General features: G+C 36.8%; 2 protein-coding genes across 2 annotated transcripts in view; both read left to right on the top strand.

Annotated features, from left to right (window-relative positions):
* LOC113062565 (serine/threonine-protein phosphatase 6 regulatory ankyrin repeat subunit A-like) overlaps window positions 1-19,788 on the top strand; it is a 215,327-nt gene that overhangs the window by 106,478 nt on the left and 89,061 nt on the right. The gene's annotated exons all lie outside the window — the stretch shown is intronic.
* On the top strand, window positions 1,478-18,704 carry LOC113061959 (H-2 class I histocompatibility antigen, K-K alpha chain-like). Its single transcript, XM_026231466.1, has 6 exons — window positions 1,478-1,510; window positions 1,624-1,717; window positions 10,725-10,775; window positions 10,867-11,136; window positions 12,874-13,173; window positions 18,694-18,704. The coding sequence occupies exons 1-6, from the start codon at window positions 1,478-1,480 to the stop codon at window positions 18,702-18,704; spliced, it is 759 nt and encodes a 252-aa protein (XP_026087251.1).

Below are 19,788 nucleotides of genomic sequence, written 5' to 3'. Positions count from 1 at the left end.
AATGCAAGCATTACTGTTTATTGTACAGTCTTATAATTATAAACAATATAAATGTCTAATTCCTTTGCTATAATTTAGTCTGTTCTTATATATGTTTTTTTAAATATATAATAATTGATCAGATTGATTGCTGCTTCTTACTTGCATTTTTCATATTTAAAGTACATTCTAGTTAAAAATTTAAAAATACAAATTTCATATTTAAATGTTGATCTCATCCATCAATGATGAATATGCTTCAAACTTTTTCTGTGTATGGATTTTGTGAATAAGCACTACAGAATAATACAAGTTAATTTAAAGTATATTATTGTTTATTTTATTTGGATTTTATTTTATTATTATTTTGATTTTATTTTATTATTTTTTGATTTTTTTGCCCCAATAATCCCACGCCCAAACATAATGCAACACGGTGACATCGCGCTATTGCGCCATTTTGCGACTACTTGGCGTCTTTTTTGGATCGCAGCATCAGTTTATCAGGCGCCTGCGGTGCACTTACAGCTCAAACTGTGGTGAGTATATCTGGATATTAGATCATGTATAACGTAAAAGTGTTTATGCCCCCCTATATAATGATATTACTTGTAATACGTATCAAATACATCGAAGTTTTTAGCTGCAAGACGATGGGTAGAGATAATTAATTAAAAATGGTAACGTTACTGTTATATCCCTGAAATAAAAACGCCTGAGTCATTAAAGCCATCTAACTGTTAGCGCTGAAAAACAGTTCAAATAAAGTTTAAACTTGAGACATATGTTTAATTATTATATTATTATATTATTGTTTCGAATAATTTACGTTAAGCTTTTCATCATGAAATTTGTTCGATTCAATGCTTTTTTTCTTCAATTGTGTCATGCGAATTATATTACAGTGTTTATAGTAACTTAATATTCTGCTGTACAAGTTTAATTAATTTTGGATCTCCTTTAGCTGTCAGATTTCTACACACGATGTAAAGAGGTCCTTTTTTATTTATTTTAAGCAAAAACAGCCTTTCTTCTACAAGCTCTAGTTTTATATTTGGGGTTCAAGTTTATCACTAAGGTATAGTATTTAATATAGTGTGAATTTAGGGGCTATACTATATGAGGTTATAACTTTTGTTTTGTTTTTGCTTTGTTTTGCATTTATCTCTTTGCCATGTTCTGAAGAAGCCATATTGTTGTAAGGTATGTTTTTTTGTTCATTTATAAAAGAGCCGTTATAACAATCTGCTTTAATATATTACAATTAATTAGATTAAAATATTAATAGATTGAAGGTAGTTAATCTGATTCTTCTGGTTTTCTTGTGTGCTCTTCTGTTATCCTATAATTTTTGCACTTTACAGTTGCTAGCAAGGAGAAAATGAATGAAATTAATATTTACAGGCCAAGTTGTTGAATAGTGTTGGTTTTACATTTTGAAATTGCACAATATCAGTTGTTTTGCAATAAGATAAAAACCTGCCAGTTGGGTGAGCCTATGACTTTTAATCTAGTACCAACTGGAGGACCTGTATGATATCTGCATTATACTAGATATGATGAACATGTAACAGAAACTATAACACCTGCCTCATAATGTGTCATGTATAATTAATTAATTGGGCATTACTCTTGTATCCACAGGTTGATGAAAATGAGGTCATGGCCTGTTTCAGTATGAAGTGGGGGAAGGGGAAGCTTGTTTTCACCAAGATCAATCTGTACACTGTTGTCACAGGTAAAACAAAATTAACATATAATACAAATATTAGCATCATATCATTGTGACATTCAGCGTTGTTTAGTTTCTGTTTTAGTTGGTTTAGTGAAAACCAGTAACCTCGTATTGTAGGTACTCATCTGTCACACAGAAATCACACAAACTTCCATATATACACTTCATATTGATTGGCAGGTCATTCCTGTTCCCAGCCTATCTTTATTGTTCAGAACTCTAACAATTGTTTTTGCCATTCTCTAACAATTGTTTTTGCATTTAATGTATTAGACATTAAATGTTAATTTACCTTAAGACACTCTGCAAAAAAATACTGCAATGTGTCTTTGTTGTCATGGTTTTCTTTTGCTAGATTGTCTGCTTAGTGTTTGTCAATTGCATCACAAGCTGAAATATATTTTGATGACTTATAGCATGTAATTTACATTCATGGCTCTTAAAGCTAGGGTAGATTTTTATTTTTTTCTAAGAAACCAAATCAATAGTGTAAGTGGTCTAAATGTATTCTGTGGAAGGCAAATAAATAGTTAATGATTACATTCAGTGATTACTATAGTGCATCATATCCTATACTTACACATTTTCTTATTCAAATATTTCTTACAGAGAGTGTCCCAGAAAACATCAAAAGAGACGGGGCAAATACTGCAGCAGCCACTGCCTTTTGTTTAAAATATGCCCCAGCAGAGCCGTCGCAAGGAGGGTGAGAGGCCCTGTGCAAAGTTGATGTGCGAGGCCCTCTACAATTTTGCGTGTGTGTGTGTGGTGGGGGGAGGTTGCTGTAGCAAGGCAAGGCAAGTTTATTTATATTAGCAAATTTCGAACAAAATGGTAATTCAAAGTGCTTTACATAAAGTTAAGTAAAATAATCATGAAGAACAAAACTAAAACAAGCAATTTTAAAACTTTGGAAATTATTTAAAAATTGACTTGAATTTAAAACAGTTAGAAATAGAAAATTATCTTACAGTTAATACATAAAATACAGTGCAATTAGGTCGGACATCGCACAGTGCTCATTCAATAAATGCACAGCTAAACAGATGAGTTTTGAGTCCTAGATTTAAATGTGACTAGTGTTTTAGCACATCTGATCTCTTCTGGAAGCTGATTCTGGAAGCAATGTATTTTGGTCCTAGGTCTTTGAGTGACTTCTAGACGAAGTAGAAGTACTTTAAAATCAATCTTAAATGTAACTGGAAGTTAATGAGGACTGGTGTGATATGCTCAGATGTTCTAGTCAGAATCCTGGTAGCAGTGTTCTGGATGAGCTGCAGCTGTCTAATGGTCTTTTTGGGAAGGCCGGTGTGGAGCCTATTACAATAGTCCACCCTGCTGGTGATAAAGCATGAACAAGTTTCTCCAAGTCTTGGCTGGAAACAAAACATCTAATTCTTGCAATGTTTTTTAAATGATAGTATGCTGATTTAGTTACTGCTTTGACATGACTACTGAAACTAAGGTCTGTCTCCAGAATCACACCACGTTTCCTGACTTGATTTTTAGTTGTTAGACCCCTAGAGTCAAAGTATGCATTCACCTTAAAAACTTCATCTTTGTTCCAAATGCAATGACTTCAGTTTTTTGAAGAACTGAAGAAAGTTCTGGCACATCCAGCTATTAATTTCATCAATGCATTGGCAGAGGGAGTCAGTGGGGCTGTATTCATTTGGAGATAAGGCTAGGTAAATCTGGGTATCATCAGCATAGCTGTAATAGGCAATTAGGTTCTTTCTCATTATTTTACTTAGAGGAAGCATATACAGGCTAAACAAGAGCGGTGCAAGAATTGAACCTTGTGGGTCTCCACATATCATGGATGTCTACTTAGACTTATGCTCTCCTAGACTCACATAATGATCGCTCCTTTTTAAGTATGACCTGAACCATTTGAGTACCATCCCAGAAAGCCCGACCCAGTTTTCCAGTCTCTCTAGTAGTATGTTATGATCGACAGTGTCAAACGCAGCACTGAGATCTAGCAATACCAGCACTGATATATTGCCAGAGTCACAATTTAAGTTAATATCATTTATTATCTTAATGAGTGCTGTCTCTGTGCTGTGATGCGGTCTGAAACCAGATGTTTAAGTATTTATTCAGCTGATTAAAAACTACCTTTTCTATAATTTTGCCTATAAAAGTAAGATTAGATATTGGTCTATAATTGCTCAAAATGGTGTTATAAAGATTGCTCTTTTTCAGGAGGGGCTTAACAACTGCAGTTTTCAGGGAGTTTGGAAAAGTCCCAGAAAGAGATTTACTTCTAAACAGTTAAGCACACTTTTGAAAAAAGATGTGGGAAGTGTGTCAATATAGCAAGTTGATGATTTTAGTTGCTGCACTATGTCTTCCAAAATGTTGTTTGTTTTCTTACTGACTATTATTGGAGCAATATCATTAATAACATTCTTAACTTTTGAGTTGAAGGAATCAAGGAGAATATCAACAGAGTCGGCAAAAAATACTTGGTGTTAAAGATATGGCCTCCGTAAATAGTACACTAGTGTTCTTGTTAGGGCTGCACTATTATTTGCATGCAATTGTCATGCATGTCTCGTCAGTAAAGCTGGTTCTGTGATTAGCGGTGATTAGCGGTTGATGTCAATAACCTGCTTTCAAATGGAGCCGCACTTAATAGACAGAGCCATAGTTCGCTGACAAGCTACGCAATATCGCGTTCATAACCGCATGAGATTCTTCTGCGATTTTGAATGCAATAATGCACCACTTGTCAGCGAACTACGGCTCTGGTTATTAAGTGCGGCTACATTTGAAAGCATATCCTTCTGACAGAGACAGTTCTAGAGTAAGTGGTAGCAGAGATCAATATATCAAAGAAAATACAGAAGTGATCAGATAGTACTACGTCCTTAATAACAATGAATGAAATGTTTAGAGCCCTACTGATGATTACATCTAGAGTGTGTCCACCTTTGTGTGGGTCCATGCACATGCTGAATCAAGTCAAAGGTATTTAGAACTGTTATCATTTCTTTTATAGTTTTGTTTTCTGCATTGTCTATGTGAAAATTAAAATCCCCTGCATTAGCAAAACAGTCAAACTCTGAGGAAATCATTGATAACTTTTCTGTTACCTCAACAAATGCTGAAGAGTATTTTGGAGGCCTGTAAATAATAATAAAAAGAATGTGTTGAGCACCTTTTAGCACAATCCCTAAATATTCAAAAGACAAGTCATGACCAAATGACACTTGTTTGCATTGATAGACATCTTTAAAAAAGCAGCTCCACCTCCACCTCTCCTAACAGTCCTGCAAACACTCATGGAAGTGAAGTTAGGAAGGACTGCTTCATTGAGGACTGTTGAACTGCAGCTGTCCTCTAGCCATGTTTCATTTAGAAACATAAAATCCTAATTGTTTGTGGTTATAAAGTCATTGATTACAAAATTATTACATTTTTTAGTGAGCGAATGTTTAAAGATGCTAACTTGATGGCAGTGCTTTATGTCATTACATCAGTTTTAGTTTGATGCATATTAGATGAGTTTGCCCTTCGGCTTAAGATGGCCTTAAACTTTCTGTCACATGATAAAAGTGAAATCGAGAAAGCTACAGGCACACTAGGTTCCCACTTGTTCTTTAAACATTTGTGAATGTTGCGGTTATAATAGCAGGGACCCGACACATATCACTGAGAGCTTCTATCAGTTGTTTTTGGTTTGATGTTTTGGGACCCTGCTGTTTTCTTGTTGACATTTGCGGGCTTGCAGCGAATGAGTGAGAGAGTTTAGTCCAAGCATACACCAATTCTACCATTTTCAGTGAAAAGCACAGAAGTGGAGATGCTGGAGAGAGGAATAATGTGTCTGGTGAGATGGGTTGTGTCTCTGGTGTTTCTTGTGGCTGTGATATGTTGTCTTGGCTTCCCCGGCTGTCTTCAAGAAAGTCATCCTTGAGTGCTGAGTCTTGTATCTGTTTTGATACATCACAGTCTGTCTATGAGGAGCTCTGAGGGCAGGTCTCTTCCGGGATGGTGTCCATCAGCAGTGCTTTTTGTGGCTGCATGGTGTTATCAGTTGGGAGTGGTCCACTGATGAACGACTGAACTTGGAGTCTTCAAAGTGTTTGAAAGAGTTCACTGAAGTCCTTCTTAAGGATGTTTGACTGCTTTTTGAGAGTATCATTCTTCCCCACATGGATTGATAATTAGATTTGTAGTCTTGTGCTTCATTTTCTGAAGTTCCTTGTTCACATAAGAGACCGTTGCTTGAGGAAGGCAGCATGTTATTGTAGTCCTGCTACGGATGTTTCTGATAATAGAGTCACCCACTATCAGAGTCCTAGGCTCGGCTACGCTCTGAGCTGAATGTCACTGTCTGTTAGTAACGGTGTTAGCTGCTAATCACATTTGGGGATTCCTCACCCGCATTCATTAATTCTTCAAATCTGTTTTCAAGATGTATAGTGGGAGGTAGAATACTGGTATTTACAAGCCTTGTCATAGTTGAATTCTGGGGTAGAGAAAGCTACGGCAGCAATACGAGAAACTCATGACAATCTGATGTCTTGTGTTCCTCTGGGTCTTGCACCCTGTTTGTGCCATCGATTAGTGTGATGATCCGTTTCGGCTTGTTCCTCTACACTTGGTACAAACTGTTGAGATTCAGAAGATTCATGGGACTCACCGGCTGTATGCTGAGAGGGTCCATGACGACAGTCTGCTGAGTGTTTCGCCTGTTTTGGAAGTCCAGCAAGTAACTTTGTTTCAAGAATCACAATTCTTTGTAGAAGTTTGCAGCAGTTCATGCAACAAGTAGATCCAACAGGAGGCATTTTCTCTCTCTTCCATTTGAATGTAGGCAGTTGTTTTCCCATCTCCAGAATGTAAGCTGCTGGCAGTGGGAGGCAAAGTCTTCTTTTGTAGTATTATTCCAGTCAAAAAAAGTTTTTAGTTTTAGCGTTTGTGCCAAAAATATTTTGTTTGAGCACTGTGCTGATCTGCTGAAGTAAAAAGTCGTAGAAAAATCTGAGAAAAGTAAAGAAATAATAAGCGAAGTGCAGAACAGTAGGCTAGAATGTCCGAACGGTAGCAAAGCCAGAACCGCAACAAACTCAACTTTAACATGCATCTGTTCGATTGTGATGCCTTGCTCACTGACATGCTTGCGGACAAATCATGGCCACGCACTAGCTCATAAGGATCTACAATCATAATTATAATAAGTTAATAAGAATGCTTAAATTAGTTCTAGGCTTGTAGACAGTTATATATGAAGAGTTCAGATGGAAAGAGCGATCCAACATTTTCTTCTAAAATAATTATTTTCTCATCTTCCTATGTTTATGTTCAGTATTTCACTTTATTGGGAAAGAAAAGAAACTGTTTATTGCTATTAAAGTGAAATTAAACGGTACTAGGTTTTTGCAGCTGAATTTTACATCTAAAATCAATTTGCACTATTTGAAAATAATATTTTCTTTTAAAATGTGCACTCTCACTCTTATTCGTATGTTTAATAGTCGAAAACACAAATGTCTATTGTCACATTTATTTTATGTTTTACATGAATCATTAAACTATCGCATTTTTTCAATTCAAAAGGGCGAAATTTCATAAAAGGTTGAGTAGTTTGCATCTCTAGATAGTCTATTATGTTTGGTCGCTGAACATTTCAATCATAAAACAGTTCTCTAATACCGTAGGCTACTGCTTAAATTTTTCCACAAACTCTAGTTATGTTGTGACAGTAAGACCCACATTCTTTGATATGATTGGCCATCTCGACCACTGAGGCAGACCAGCCTAGAGCCTTGCACGGACCTCAAATTTAAGCCCTATCCCTAGACCTAGATTTTTTTTTTAATGGCCAAGCGGCCAGTGCCAGACAGTGAACCTATGGATCAGTTTAGCCTTCTTAAATCATCACGACTTGCCTAAAATAAAATCTATAGATATATAAAACAGTTCAAGTATTTTTAAAAATTAAACCTAGATAAATGTGCGCTATATCCAGTAGTTTGTGCGGAGAGTGCAAGCAAAAGCGTGCTGGCCAGTGCAATCACTTGCATTTTTTTCAGTGGATATGCAGTAATTTTTGCTCATAAAGGTAAGAGTAATACATCATTCGTAACTGTAAATTGTCTACTTTTATTTGTGTGCAATCACATTATCAACAAATCGTTGTGCTTTTATAAAAAAAAAGAAAATAGTCATGATGCGCTTTCTACCGTCTCGTCTTGAACAGGAGCACTTAACAAAAATGAACCAAAGCTCAGTGAATACATGACTCACGGACGTGACAAATATATCTATAGAAAACTTTAAATGACTACTTAACAAAATACAACACATCAGAAACAAAAACTCATTCATTATAAAGATAATCCATAAAGATGAACTTTTCTCTTAAGGCTTGTAAAATTAAGAGTTGGCGAGTCAGGATTAGCAACATCATCCTTGCTACACCAACTCAGAAAACTATTTATTAGTAAATAATTAAATCTCATTCCTATTTACCCCATGACTCATTTATGGTAATAATTTTTTGAAGATGCTTTATGTCAAGCTTAAGCCTATTGCGTGCATTTAAAAGCAGAACACTGTGATGCTGCGGGACACTTAACACTGTTAAGCCGCTATTGACAGTCATGTTAGCACGGTCTCGTGTTGTTTCTCTCAGTGCGGCAATTTTTTCATCACTAATTGATGGATGTCTTAAATATAAAAATAAGGAGAAGCCTTAAACAGGCCTAAGGACAGCCCGCATCTGAACTATGATGTGGAAATTGGCCCGAAACCCGGCCTGGAGTGTAAAAAAAGTCAGGGTGAAATGCAGGGCTCTAGACCATTTAAAAGTTAAACTTTATAACTTTTTGTCGTCCTATCAACAAACAGCTTTACTCATTCTTATACTTAGAGTCTTGTACTGTCTATCCGCTATGACTATTTTAGTCTACCAAAGGACAAGATGGGTGGAAAAAATAGTAATAAAAATGAGATATAAATGACATAAAATGCAGGCCAGGAGCGAGGCCCTCTAGAGGTGTGAGGCCTAGTGAAGTTGCACACTTTGCACAGCCCTTGCGACGTTACTGTGCACCAGACAGGGTGGGTGGAGGTGGCAGGAAAAAAAGAAAGATGTTAATAAAATGTATGTTAATGTTTTCAAAACTATTCAGTTCCAATAATGTTGATGTTAAAATGTAATTATTTTGTAAATGTTCTGTTCCATGTTAAATGTAAATGATACAACATGTGAATAAATAAATCATATTTGTTATAATCCAGTTCATCTCTTAGTCATTTTTCTGATAAAACCACAAAACATTTGTGTATTCCATTTTCAGACAGTCTGACGTTAGATTCTGACGTCAAAAAGATTTTCATTTTCATCCAAAATGCAACGTCTGATCAACGTAGCAGACTGACGTCAGTCTGACGTTGGGTTCAGACGTCAACCAGATTTTCATTTTGATCCAAAATGCAATATCTGACTAACGTTGGAGATTGACGTCTGTCTGACGTTGGGTTCTGACGTCAACCAGATTTTCATCCGAAATGCAACGTCTGACCAACGTAGCAGACTGACGTCAGTCTGATGTTGGGTTCAGACGTCAACCAGATTTTCATTTTGATCCAAAATGCAATATCTGACTAACGTTGGAGATTGACGTCAGTCTGATGTTGGGTTCTGACGTCAATCAGATTTTCATCCGAAATGCAACGTCTGACCAACGTAGCAGACTGACGTCAGTCTGACGTTGGGTTCGGACGTCAACCAGATTTTCATCCGAAATGCAACGTCTGACCAACGTAGCAGACTGACGTCAGTCTGACGTTGGGTTCGGACGTCAACCAGATTTTCATTTTCATCCAATATGCAACGTCTGACCAACGTTAGAGATCGACCTCAGCCTGACGTTGGGTTCTGACCTAAACCAGATTTTCATTTTCATCTAAAATTCAACGTCTGACCAACGTTGGAGATCGACGTCAGCCTGACGTTGGGTTCTGACGTCAACCAGATTTTCATTTTCATCCAAAATGCAACGTCTGACCAACGTTAAAGATCGACGTCAGCCTGACATTGGGTTCTGACGTCAACCAGATTTTCATTTTCATCCAAAATGAAACGTCTAACCAACGTTAGAAATCGGCGTCAGCCTGACGTTGGGTTCTGACATCAACCAGATTTTCATTTTCATTCAAAATGCAACGTCTTACCAACGTTGGAGATCGACGTCAGTCTGACGTTGGGTTCTGACGTCAACCATATTTTCATTTTCATCCAAAATTCAACGTCTGACCAACGTTGGAGATCGACGTCAGCCTGACGTTGGGTTCTGACGTCAACCAGATTTTCATTTTCATCCAAAATGCAACGTCTGACCAACGTTGGAGATCGACGTCAGCCTGACGTTGGGTTCTGACGTCAACCAGATTTTCATTTTCATCCAAAATGCAACGTCTGACCAACGTTGGAGATCGACGTCAGCCTGATGTTGGGTTCTGACGTCAACCAGATTTTCATTTTCATCCAAAATGCAACGTCTAACCAACGTTAAAAATCGACGTCAGCCTGACGTTGGGTTCTGACGTCAACCAGATTTTCATTTTCATCCAAAATGCAACGTCTAACCAACGTTAGAAATCGACGTCAGCCTGACGTTGGGTTCTGACGTCAACCAGATTTTCATTTTCATCCAAAATGCAACGTCTAACCAACGTTAGAAATCGACGTCAGCCTGACGTTGGGTTCTGACGTCAACCAGATTTTCATTTTCATCCAAAATTCAACGTCTGACCAACGTTGGAGATCGACGTCAGCCTGACGTTGGGTTCTGACGTCAACCAGATTTTCATATTCATCCAAAATTCAACGTCTGACCAACGTTGGAGATCGACGTCAATATGACGTTGGGTTCTGTCGTCAACCCGATTTTCATTTTCAACCAAATTACAACGTCTGACCAACGTTGGGATCCAATGTCAGCATGACGTTATATTGACGTCCGGTGCCTGCTGGGATATGATCCTAGAGACTGGTACAAAGATCAGCTAAAGATTCTGTCAAACTGCACACAGTGTTCTGGTGAGCCTATGCTTTTCCATGTTCTGAAAATGTCTTGTTGAATATATCTCTTCCCTGTAAGCTTCTCGAGCTATTTGTTCTGTGATTGTAGAGCTCCATGTACTCCAGAGAATAATTGGCTGTAAACTGGAGAAATTTCCTAATGGAACGGTGAAGAGTCTGCCTGTCTTTGATGAATATGGATTTGATGGAAATGATCTTTTGGCTTTTAATTATGACACTATGCAGCGGATTGATAAAAGTCCAAATGCAAAAGAAATCAAAAAGGATTGGGATCGTCACTCAGAACGCAAACAGGACCTGAAACAATACCTCAAGATCTGCATGGATTGGATCTCCAAATTTAACAACACAAATAAGAGTAAGCTCAGTTCACCTTAAATTAGCTGTGTGTCACTGTGTGTGGTTGAGTCTTAAAATAAAAATACTTGAGTTTGTTTCTAATTCTGTTTCAATTCCAAGCCAATTTATCACCATTCAGTGAAAAATAAACAACAAGTTAAGCAGGCATAATGTATATCCCGACAGGGTGATTAGGACCCCGACTAAAAGCACTTATTACTCGGCTACTTCACACATAAGTAAATAATTAGAAAAAAAATATTTATTTGAGTTTACATATTTTATTTGCTCTTCAAATGCAAAAAGTCCACAAAGAAAAACAGTTCCTAACAAGCAGCTTTGTACATTCAGAAAAAAACGGACATTTACATAGTTAAACGACTAATTACACAGCTTTTCTATTTTTTTTTTAGTTTTTACCAAAACTCTTTAAAGGGGGGGTGAAATGCTCGTTTACACTCAATCTCCTGTTAATCTTGAGTACCTATAGAGTAGTACTGCATCCTTCATAACTCCAAAAAGTCTTTAGTTTTATTATATTCATAAGAGAAAGATAGTCTGTACCGATTTTTCCCGGAAAAACACGACCTGCTGGAGGCGTGACGTGTGGGCGGAGCTAAAGAATCACGAGCGCCAGTAGGCTTTTGCGTTGAGAGGATGTGGAAGCTGTGACATTACTGTGAGGGAAAAAACATCATCCAAAACAAACCAGTGCTTACAGTCAGATTCAGCCGTATATTTATGATCCAGAATCAGATCCAGAGGCTGAAACTGAACGAGAGCAGCAGCAGCAAGGACTCGCTCCGGGCGGGGCTCGAACCCGGGTCTCCGGCATGGGAGTCGGACGCACTAACAAGGAGGCAGAGATATTTGAAGCAGTTTTACTCCATGCCTGCGGTTCCAACACACGATCGTGACCCTTTTTCCTTGGGATTGCATCATCCTTAAGAAATAAACGATACGCAAATCCGTCGTCAAACTGGGCCTTGTTTGTAAAACAAGCATCTTCGAAATGCAGGGAACAAACACTTGCACAACTCCGTTGATGCTCTGTAAAAATAAACTCCATCCACTGGTCCCTTAATGCGGTTTCTCTTTTGGTAATCTGTGCAGGGTTGTCTGGCCCTGGCAACCAAAAACACACTTCTTTTGTGACATTTCTCGACGCTCTCGCTCTGATCAGTGAAGTCTGTTGTGCTCTCAGTGCTCTGCTATACGGGAGCGCGCGATCTTCCGGCAGAAGTGCCTCAGGACCCATATAAGGAAATTCCGCTCCATCTAACGTCACACAGAGCCATACTCCAAAAAAACTTTCCGAAACTTGTGACAAACCGGAAGGAGTATTTTGGGAACAAAAATACTCCTTCAAACGTACAACTTAATTTTTGAAACTTTGTCCATGTTTAGCATGGGAATCCAACTCTTTAATAGTGTAAAAAACTCAGTATGCAGGAAATAGCATTTCACCCCCCACCCCCCTTAACAATATTACTGCAGACCTGCTATTAATTTTGAAATCCTCCTGAAATCCTCCAGAAAACAGAGATGATAACTAAGGCACAAGACAGTTGAGATTGAATGAAATAAGAGAGACATGAATGAAGTGCTGGCATCAAAATACCCAGATGTTGCAAAGTGGTTGTTATCAGGGAAAAACACACCTTGCTATGTTGCTTCTGAGAGCTGAACTGCTGAGGACAGGTTCAGAAATGTTTTTGTTAATGTTTGTTAATTGCATCATTATTTTCTGCTCCAGATTCACCAGATGTTGGTTTGTTTGCGAGGAAAGCTCCTGATGATCACAGTAAGCTGGTTCTGATCTGTCTGGTCACTGGTTTCTACCCCAGAGATATTGAGATGAACATCAGATTGAACAGAATTAATATTGAGAGCCAAATATCATCTGGAGTCAGACCCAATGATAATGAAACCTTTCAGATGAGATCCAGTGTGAAGATCGACAGAAACCACAGAGGATCTTATGACTGTCATGTCATTCACAGCAGTCTGACAGAACCAGTGACAGTAAACTGGGGTAAATATCAGCATAAATACAGTCTCACACAAATTTATGATATAAGACAATTATTAAAAAATGTGTGTGTATAAATATATACAAGAGCATCTCAAATAAGAATGTCATCGAAAGTTAATTTATTTCAGTTATTCAACTTAAATTGTAAAACACTTGTATTAAATTCAATGCACACAGACTGAACTAGTTTAAGTCTTTGTTTCTTTGGTCTTTGATTTTAATTGTGATGATTTTGGGTCACTTTTAACAAAAACCCATCAATTCACAATCTCAACAAATTAGAATATGACAACATGCCAATCAGCTAATCAACTCAAAACACCTGCAGAGGTTTCCTGAGCCTTCAAAGCCTCTCAGTTTGGTTCACTAGGCTACACAATCATGGGGAAGACTTCTGATCTGACAGTTGTCCAGAAGACAATCATTGACACCCTTCACAAGGAGGGAAAGACATTCATTGCCAAAGAAGCTTTCTGTTCACAGAGTGCTGTATCCAAGCATGTTAACAGAAAATTGAGTGGAAAGGAAAAGTGTGGAAGAGAAAGATGCACAACCAACCAAGAAAACCACAGCATTTTGAGGATTGTCAAGCAAAATCCATTCAAGAATTTGAGTGAACTTCACAAGGAATGGACTGAGGCTGGGGTCAAAGCATCAAGATCCACCACACACAGACGTGTCAAGAGATTTACTGAACCACAGACAACATCAGAGGAGTCTTACCAGAGATAAGGAGAAGAAGACTGGACTGTTGCCCAGTGGACCAAAGCCCTCTTTTCAGATGAGAGCAAGTTTTATATTTCATTTTGAAACCAAGGACCTAGAGTCTGGAGGAAGGATGGAGAAGCTCATAGCCCAAGTTGCTTGAAGTCCAGTGTTAATTTTCCACAGTCTGTGATGATTTGGGGTGTAATGTCTTCTGCTGGTGTTGGTCCATTGTGTTTTTTGAAAACCAGTCACTGCACCCTTTTACCAATAAATTTTGGAGCACTTCATGCTTCCTTCTGCTGACCAGCATTTTGAAGATGCTGATTTCATTTTCCAGCAGGATTTGGCACCTGCCCACACTGCCCAAAGCACCAAAAGTTGGTTAAATGATGGTGTTGGTGTGCTTGACTGGCCAGCAAACTCACCAGACCTGAACTCCAGAGAGAATCTGTGGGCTATTGTCAAGAGGAAGATGAGAAACAAGAGACAAAACAATGTAGATGAGCTGAAGGCCACTGTCAGAGAAACCTGGGCTTCCAGACCACCTCAGCAGTGCCACAAACTGATCACCTCCATACCACACTGAACTGAGACAGTAATTAAAGCAAAATGAAATTACATCACAATTAAAAGAACCAAAGACTTAAACTACTTCAGTCTGTGTGCACGGAATTCATTTAATACACAAGTTTCACAATTTGAGTTGAATTACTGAAATAAATGAACTTTTCCACAACATTCTTATTTATTGAGATGCACCTGTATTCACACACACACACACACACACACACACACACACACACACACACACACACACACACACACAAACTACTGTTCAAAAGTCTAAGGTCATTAGTATTTTTATCACCAACAACAAAGAAAATCACAAGGAGTGATTTTGCACAAGGAGTCTGACAGCAGCCATTTACCTGCAAAACTAAGTGGGAAAACTATGTGCAAGTATACCAAGCTGTTTTAAATGCAAAGGATGGTAACACCAAATTTTGATTTGATTTTGTTCATAGTAATTAATTGATAAATAAAATCTATTTATGCCATTATTTTTGACAGTATCCCCACTTTACAGCATTTTACCACGAGTGCCTAAAACTACAGTAGGCTACTGTAGCTTTGCAGTTAGATTTCTTGAAGCATCTTGGAGACATTGCCACAGTTCTTACTTAGTATGTGTCAGGTTTTTCTTCCTCTGTTTCTTAATGTAATCACAGACAAAATGGATAATACTGAGATCATATTTCTGAGTGGAGCCCTGGCTGCTGTCAGACAAAAATGTCACTGTATTACAATTAATGGCAAAAAGAAAGTTTGGAACATTTCCTACTGACACACTATAGCAAATGGGAAATAACTGACTTAAAACCATTTTTTGTTGGTGAAAATAATTATGTCCTAAGTTTTGCATAAAACTAAGTTTATTTGTTTATATTTTATTCTGCAGATGGAAAAGGCTTTAACTGCGAAACAACACCTCCATGGGCTGTTATAGTGGGAGTTCTACCAATAGCAATACTAATACTAGCAGTTGTAGGTCTAGCTTTGTACAGATACAAAAAGAAAGGGTCAAATGGTGAGTTATAAATGTTCATTCAGTATGATGACTGTAGCCTTAAAGATCTTGTTAAACACCTTTGTTGATTACATTTTTAAATGCACAAACAGATTGAAAGCATGATAGTAATATGTGAACATGGTAAAAAAAAAATTCTTATTATTTGAGTTTAATTTGACAACACAGACAACAAGGAACAATTATCCATAACATTTATCAAACAAATGTGAAGTGTGAATAAATATGTGACCCTGGAGCACAAAACCAGTCTTAAGTCACTGGGGTATGTTTATAGCAATAAAAAAAAAAAAAAAAAAAAAAAAAAAACCTTGCATGTGATTTGTGATTTTTCTTTTTATGCCAAAAATCATTAGAATAATAAGTAAAGATTATGTTCCATGAAGATATTTTGTAAATTTTCAACTGTAAATATATCTGTCAAGTTATTTATTTTTTCGTGCACGATTTCCGGACAGACACAACATCAACGGAGGCCTTAACTGGATTCCACTCTTCTTTTATTTTTCATCAATTAATGTGAAAAGTTACACAATTTGTAGCAGGAAGGTGAAAAACCTTTAAACAGAAGAAAAACACAACAACATTGTGAACAAAGAACGCTTCTCTGTGCTGGTTAACTTGTAAAATTAAGCACATCGAGAGAAATAAACAGCAGATGTTCATGGTAAGAACTTCTTTAACTTGAGCAAACGCTGCTAATACACATACATTTGTTAAGAAAGTAAATAAAATGAAAACATGAATGTTTTAATGCATGTGAATAAAAATAAACGATCCACTCACAAGCCTCTGCTCATGATGAAAGGACCTGGATCCAGGGGGCAGGGTTTCATATTTTATTGAAGCACCCCTGGGCGCCTCCATTAGCTAGCGGACCCACACCTGCTGTTAGCATTCCATTGACTCCCATTCATTTTGGCGTCACTTCGACAGTGAATAACTTTATCTCTGATGCGTTTAAAGACTCCATTTGTCCATTAATTATTTCTAAAGAAACACTAAAATGTATAAAAGGCTCCATTACCTTGTATCTTACGTTATGTTCCCGTAGAAGCAGTTTTTGTAAAAAATAGGCTAACCATTGCGCCATAACCAGCGACTCTCTGTCGCACAGTAGATAAATTACCATATGGACAGGAAAAGAAGCTCGCAGACAATCTTTTACTGTCTATGAGGCTATCAGGGGGATGTGGAGGCATGAAAATGACAAATTGTGAAACATAAAAATGCTTTTGGCCAAACTGACTATACTGTACAGAAGTTACTGTGAACAATAATGGACCATTTTTTACATTTCACTTTTGTAAGTAATAATCCAGGATAGCATTTCATGACGTTCCTAATTAAAACAAACAAATAAATGAGGAGAAATTGATTACAGCTTTCAGAAGAGAAAGATGTCAAATTTACATCACTCTCACAGCCGTTGCAGCCATAAAACGTGGCTACTAGTTTTGTAAAATAATATGACACAAATCCAGAGCACAAATATAGTTCTAGAATTGTATTTTTAAAAATGTATATTTAAAAAAAATTGTGTTTATTGATGTTTAAATGTTTACAGTGTTACTGACTGTGAAACAAATCCACATTGTTTGTGAAAAGGAGCCGTGAAATCAACCGTTGTGTTGCATTTTGTATGTTCTTAAATGAAGTGTGTGATTTCACCAAACAGGACTGCAGACGTTTTTTTTAAGAATAGATAGCTTTGTTATTGTTACTTGAATTAAATGTGTTTCTGATCAATCACCTTCTCTTCAGTTCGTGCTAGAGAAATAACTACTACTTAAAAAAGTTTACTACTTATCATGTTTTCAGTATGATAATAGATATCTCTTTTTGTAGCCACATGTTTAAAATATTTTTTTCCCCAATTGCAAAGTTGTAATTTTAGAATGCTTTGTAAAAAAAAAAAAAAATTAATAAATAAAATTACAATTTTTTTTTATATATATTAATTCAGACCGAATGTGGACTGCTTCCATAGTTTCATTCTTCTGTTATTCAAGAGCTTTTATCAAATACGCATATTGATTCTGTATTAGTTCTTTTTGTAACCAGCAGAGAGCAGCATTAACCTGTGTGTCTGAGAGTCCTAGACCTTTGCAAACGACTCGTGTTTATTTCTGATTCAGAAATGGCAAGAATCTAGTTTTAGACGGGTTTAAACAGGAAGCTGCATCATGTGATTCTGGAAGGAAACTTTTGGTGCAGAAAATATCTGTTTGTCTGAATGCAAACACTGCAAATGTGACATTAAGTGTCTATTTTGGTCTTGCTTTCCAGTATATCTTAATATATAAAAGCACGGTGACATAAAAAGTTTGGTTTTCTGAGAAATTATTCAGAATGAAGCGAGAACAGATAACGGTCAGTGGAGTGAGGAAAATCTACTTAATTCTTACATTTTCTCTGACTCCACTGACAGATATTTGTTCTCATTTTAAGCACAAACTAACTTCATTTGCTTCTAAACGCTGGAAATAAACAATAGGAAATGGAGATAATTATGTTCAAAATTATAGCATTTAATGACTAACATTTTCAAGAAAAAAAAAGAAAGAAAAGAAATATATATATCGTTTTAAATTATATAATTATATATAATAAAATACAAGTATCCAAACATGTTTTTAAATATATTTTATGTATTATGTAGCAGCACGCATCACGGTTTTGTTTTTATTCATGGTACATTAATTATGACACCTTTGTTCATTGTTCAACGACATAAATATTTTTAAAGAACATTTTTCTCATAATTTTCCTCTGAAATAAATTATTATTATTATTTGTATAGCTACTAATTACATTTTTGTAAAAAAAAAAATCATTTATAACTATTTGTGCTTTTTATGAGCATTTTGTGTATATTGCTATTTATTTTTATTTATTTCACATTTACTTATTTTTATCATTTTAAGTTGGTGATTTAAGTTAAACGTATTTTAGTTACTTGCCAAGCCGACATTCATAATGTTCCTTTGAGTATTTCATCTAATATTTAGGTTTAATTTTAACTTAATTTCAGTCAACATGTAATAGTTTTTAGTTTAAAAAAAACCGAGTGGGAGATTATATTCTATTAGTTACAACAAACTTACCTCGGGCTGCCTCGAATGTGCTGCCGATGAGGATGTTGATGACGCTCCGTGAGCCTCCCGATTGCTCATCTCGAATAAACCTATACTTCTCAAAATCCGTGTTTTATATTTAAGGTTTTTTTAATTTCCTCTTTTTAGCATTGGTGTAGACCATAGACAGTAAAAAGCTGCCTCCTGACACGCGCCCGCGTAAAACACTACTTCCGGTTCAGTGAGCCCCCAAACTCTCACGAGGCAATAAGAGCGAGCTGCTGTTAAGCCCGCCCTCACGAGAGGTTTGTGTCAGAACAGCGAATGTAAACAAAAACTTGGAAAACGAAAACGAAAATGCTGGCATGGTGAAATCAAAGGCGATGTTACTTTTTTACTATTTAGTTTATTGTTTTTATTTTCAGATTGTTTTTATCATTTATCAATGTATTTTTTGTTGGTTTTCGCAAAAGATGCGTTTGTTTTATTTGGCACAAATCTGTTTCCATAGAAAAAGGGCCTAAACATGTCTGAAGTAACAGACATCCGATTCAATTGAGTGAGTCATTTACCCGGGAACCTCTCCGATTGATTCATGACTTTGATCAAGTTCAATCTATAGCACAAAAAGAACAACAACAACAAAAAGCACGTCGGAGTCGCAAAATGGTTCATTGTTTCGAAGCGCTCGAACTGAGCTTTGCATTCAGATCGGAACTACAAAGCGCGTATCGTGAATCATTTGACTGAGATCATAACTAGATCGGAGCAGGTTCGTGAATCATTTGATTCCGATCGTAACTTTGGAGCAGTTTGGCGAATCTTTTGATTTAGATCTGAACGGGTTTTGACAGTGGGGTAGCCAGAATTATAAAGGGCTCCTATTATGCGAAATCTACTTTTACAAGGTTTTTGGACAGAAATGTGTGCTGGAATTGTGTGTACACAGCCATCTGAGAAAGATAAGAATCCAACCAGTTTTTTTTTTTTTTTTAAATCTTCATAAAACAAGGCTAAAAAAACAAGCTGTTTGGATCCTGTCATCAAAATGAGTTGATATTGCAGTAGCCCCGCCCACCGCTATTGACTGACAGGTGCTTGTGATCACATCTAGCTCCAACATGCACAAAAGTAACATAAAATACATTCTTCTATATTCATTTTCACAGTCAACAATAATACATTGCTTGAATCCTTAAAGACTGTACCCTTGCAGTGTTTGATGAAATCACGGACTTCATTTAAGATCATAATTAACAACAC

This window comes from Carassius auratus, chromosome 44, assembly GCF_003368295.1.
Source record: "Carassius auratus strain Wakin chromosome 44, ASM336829v1, whole genome shotgun sequence".
Lineage (NCBI taxonomy): Eukaryota > Metazoa > Chordata > Actinopteri > Cypriniformes > Cyprinidae > Carassius > Carassius auratus.
Note: the sequence above shows the minus strand (reverse complement) of the source record. Positions and strands in the feature narration are given on the sequence as shown.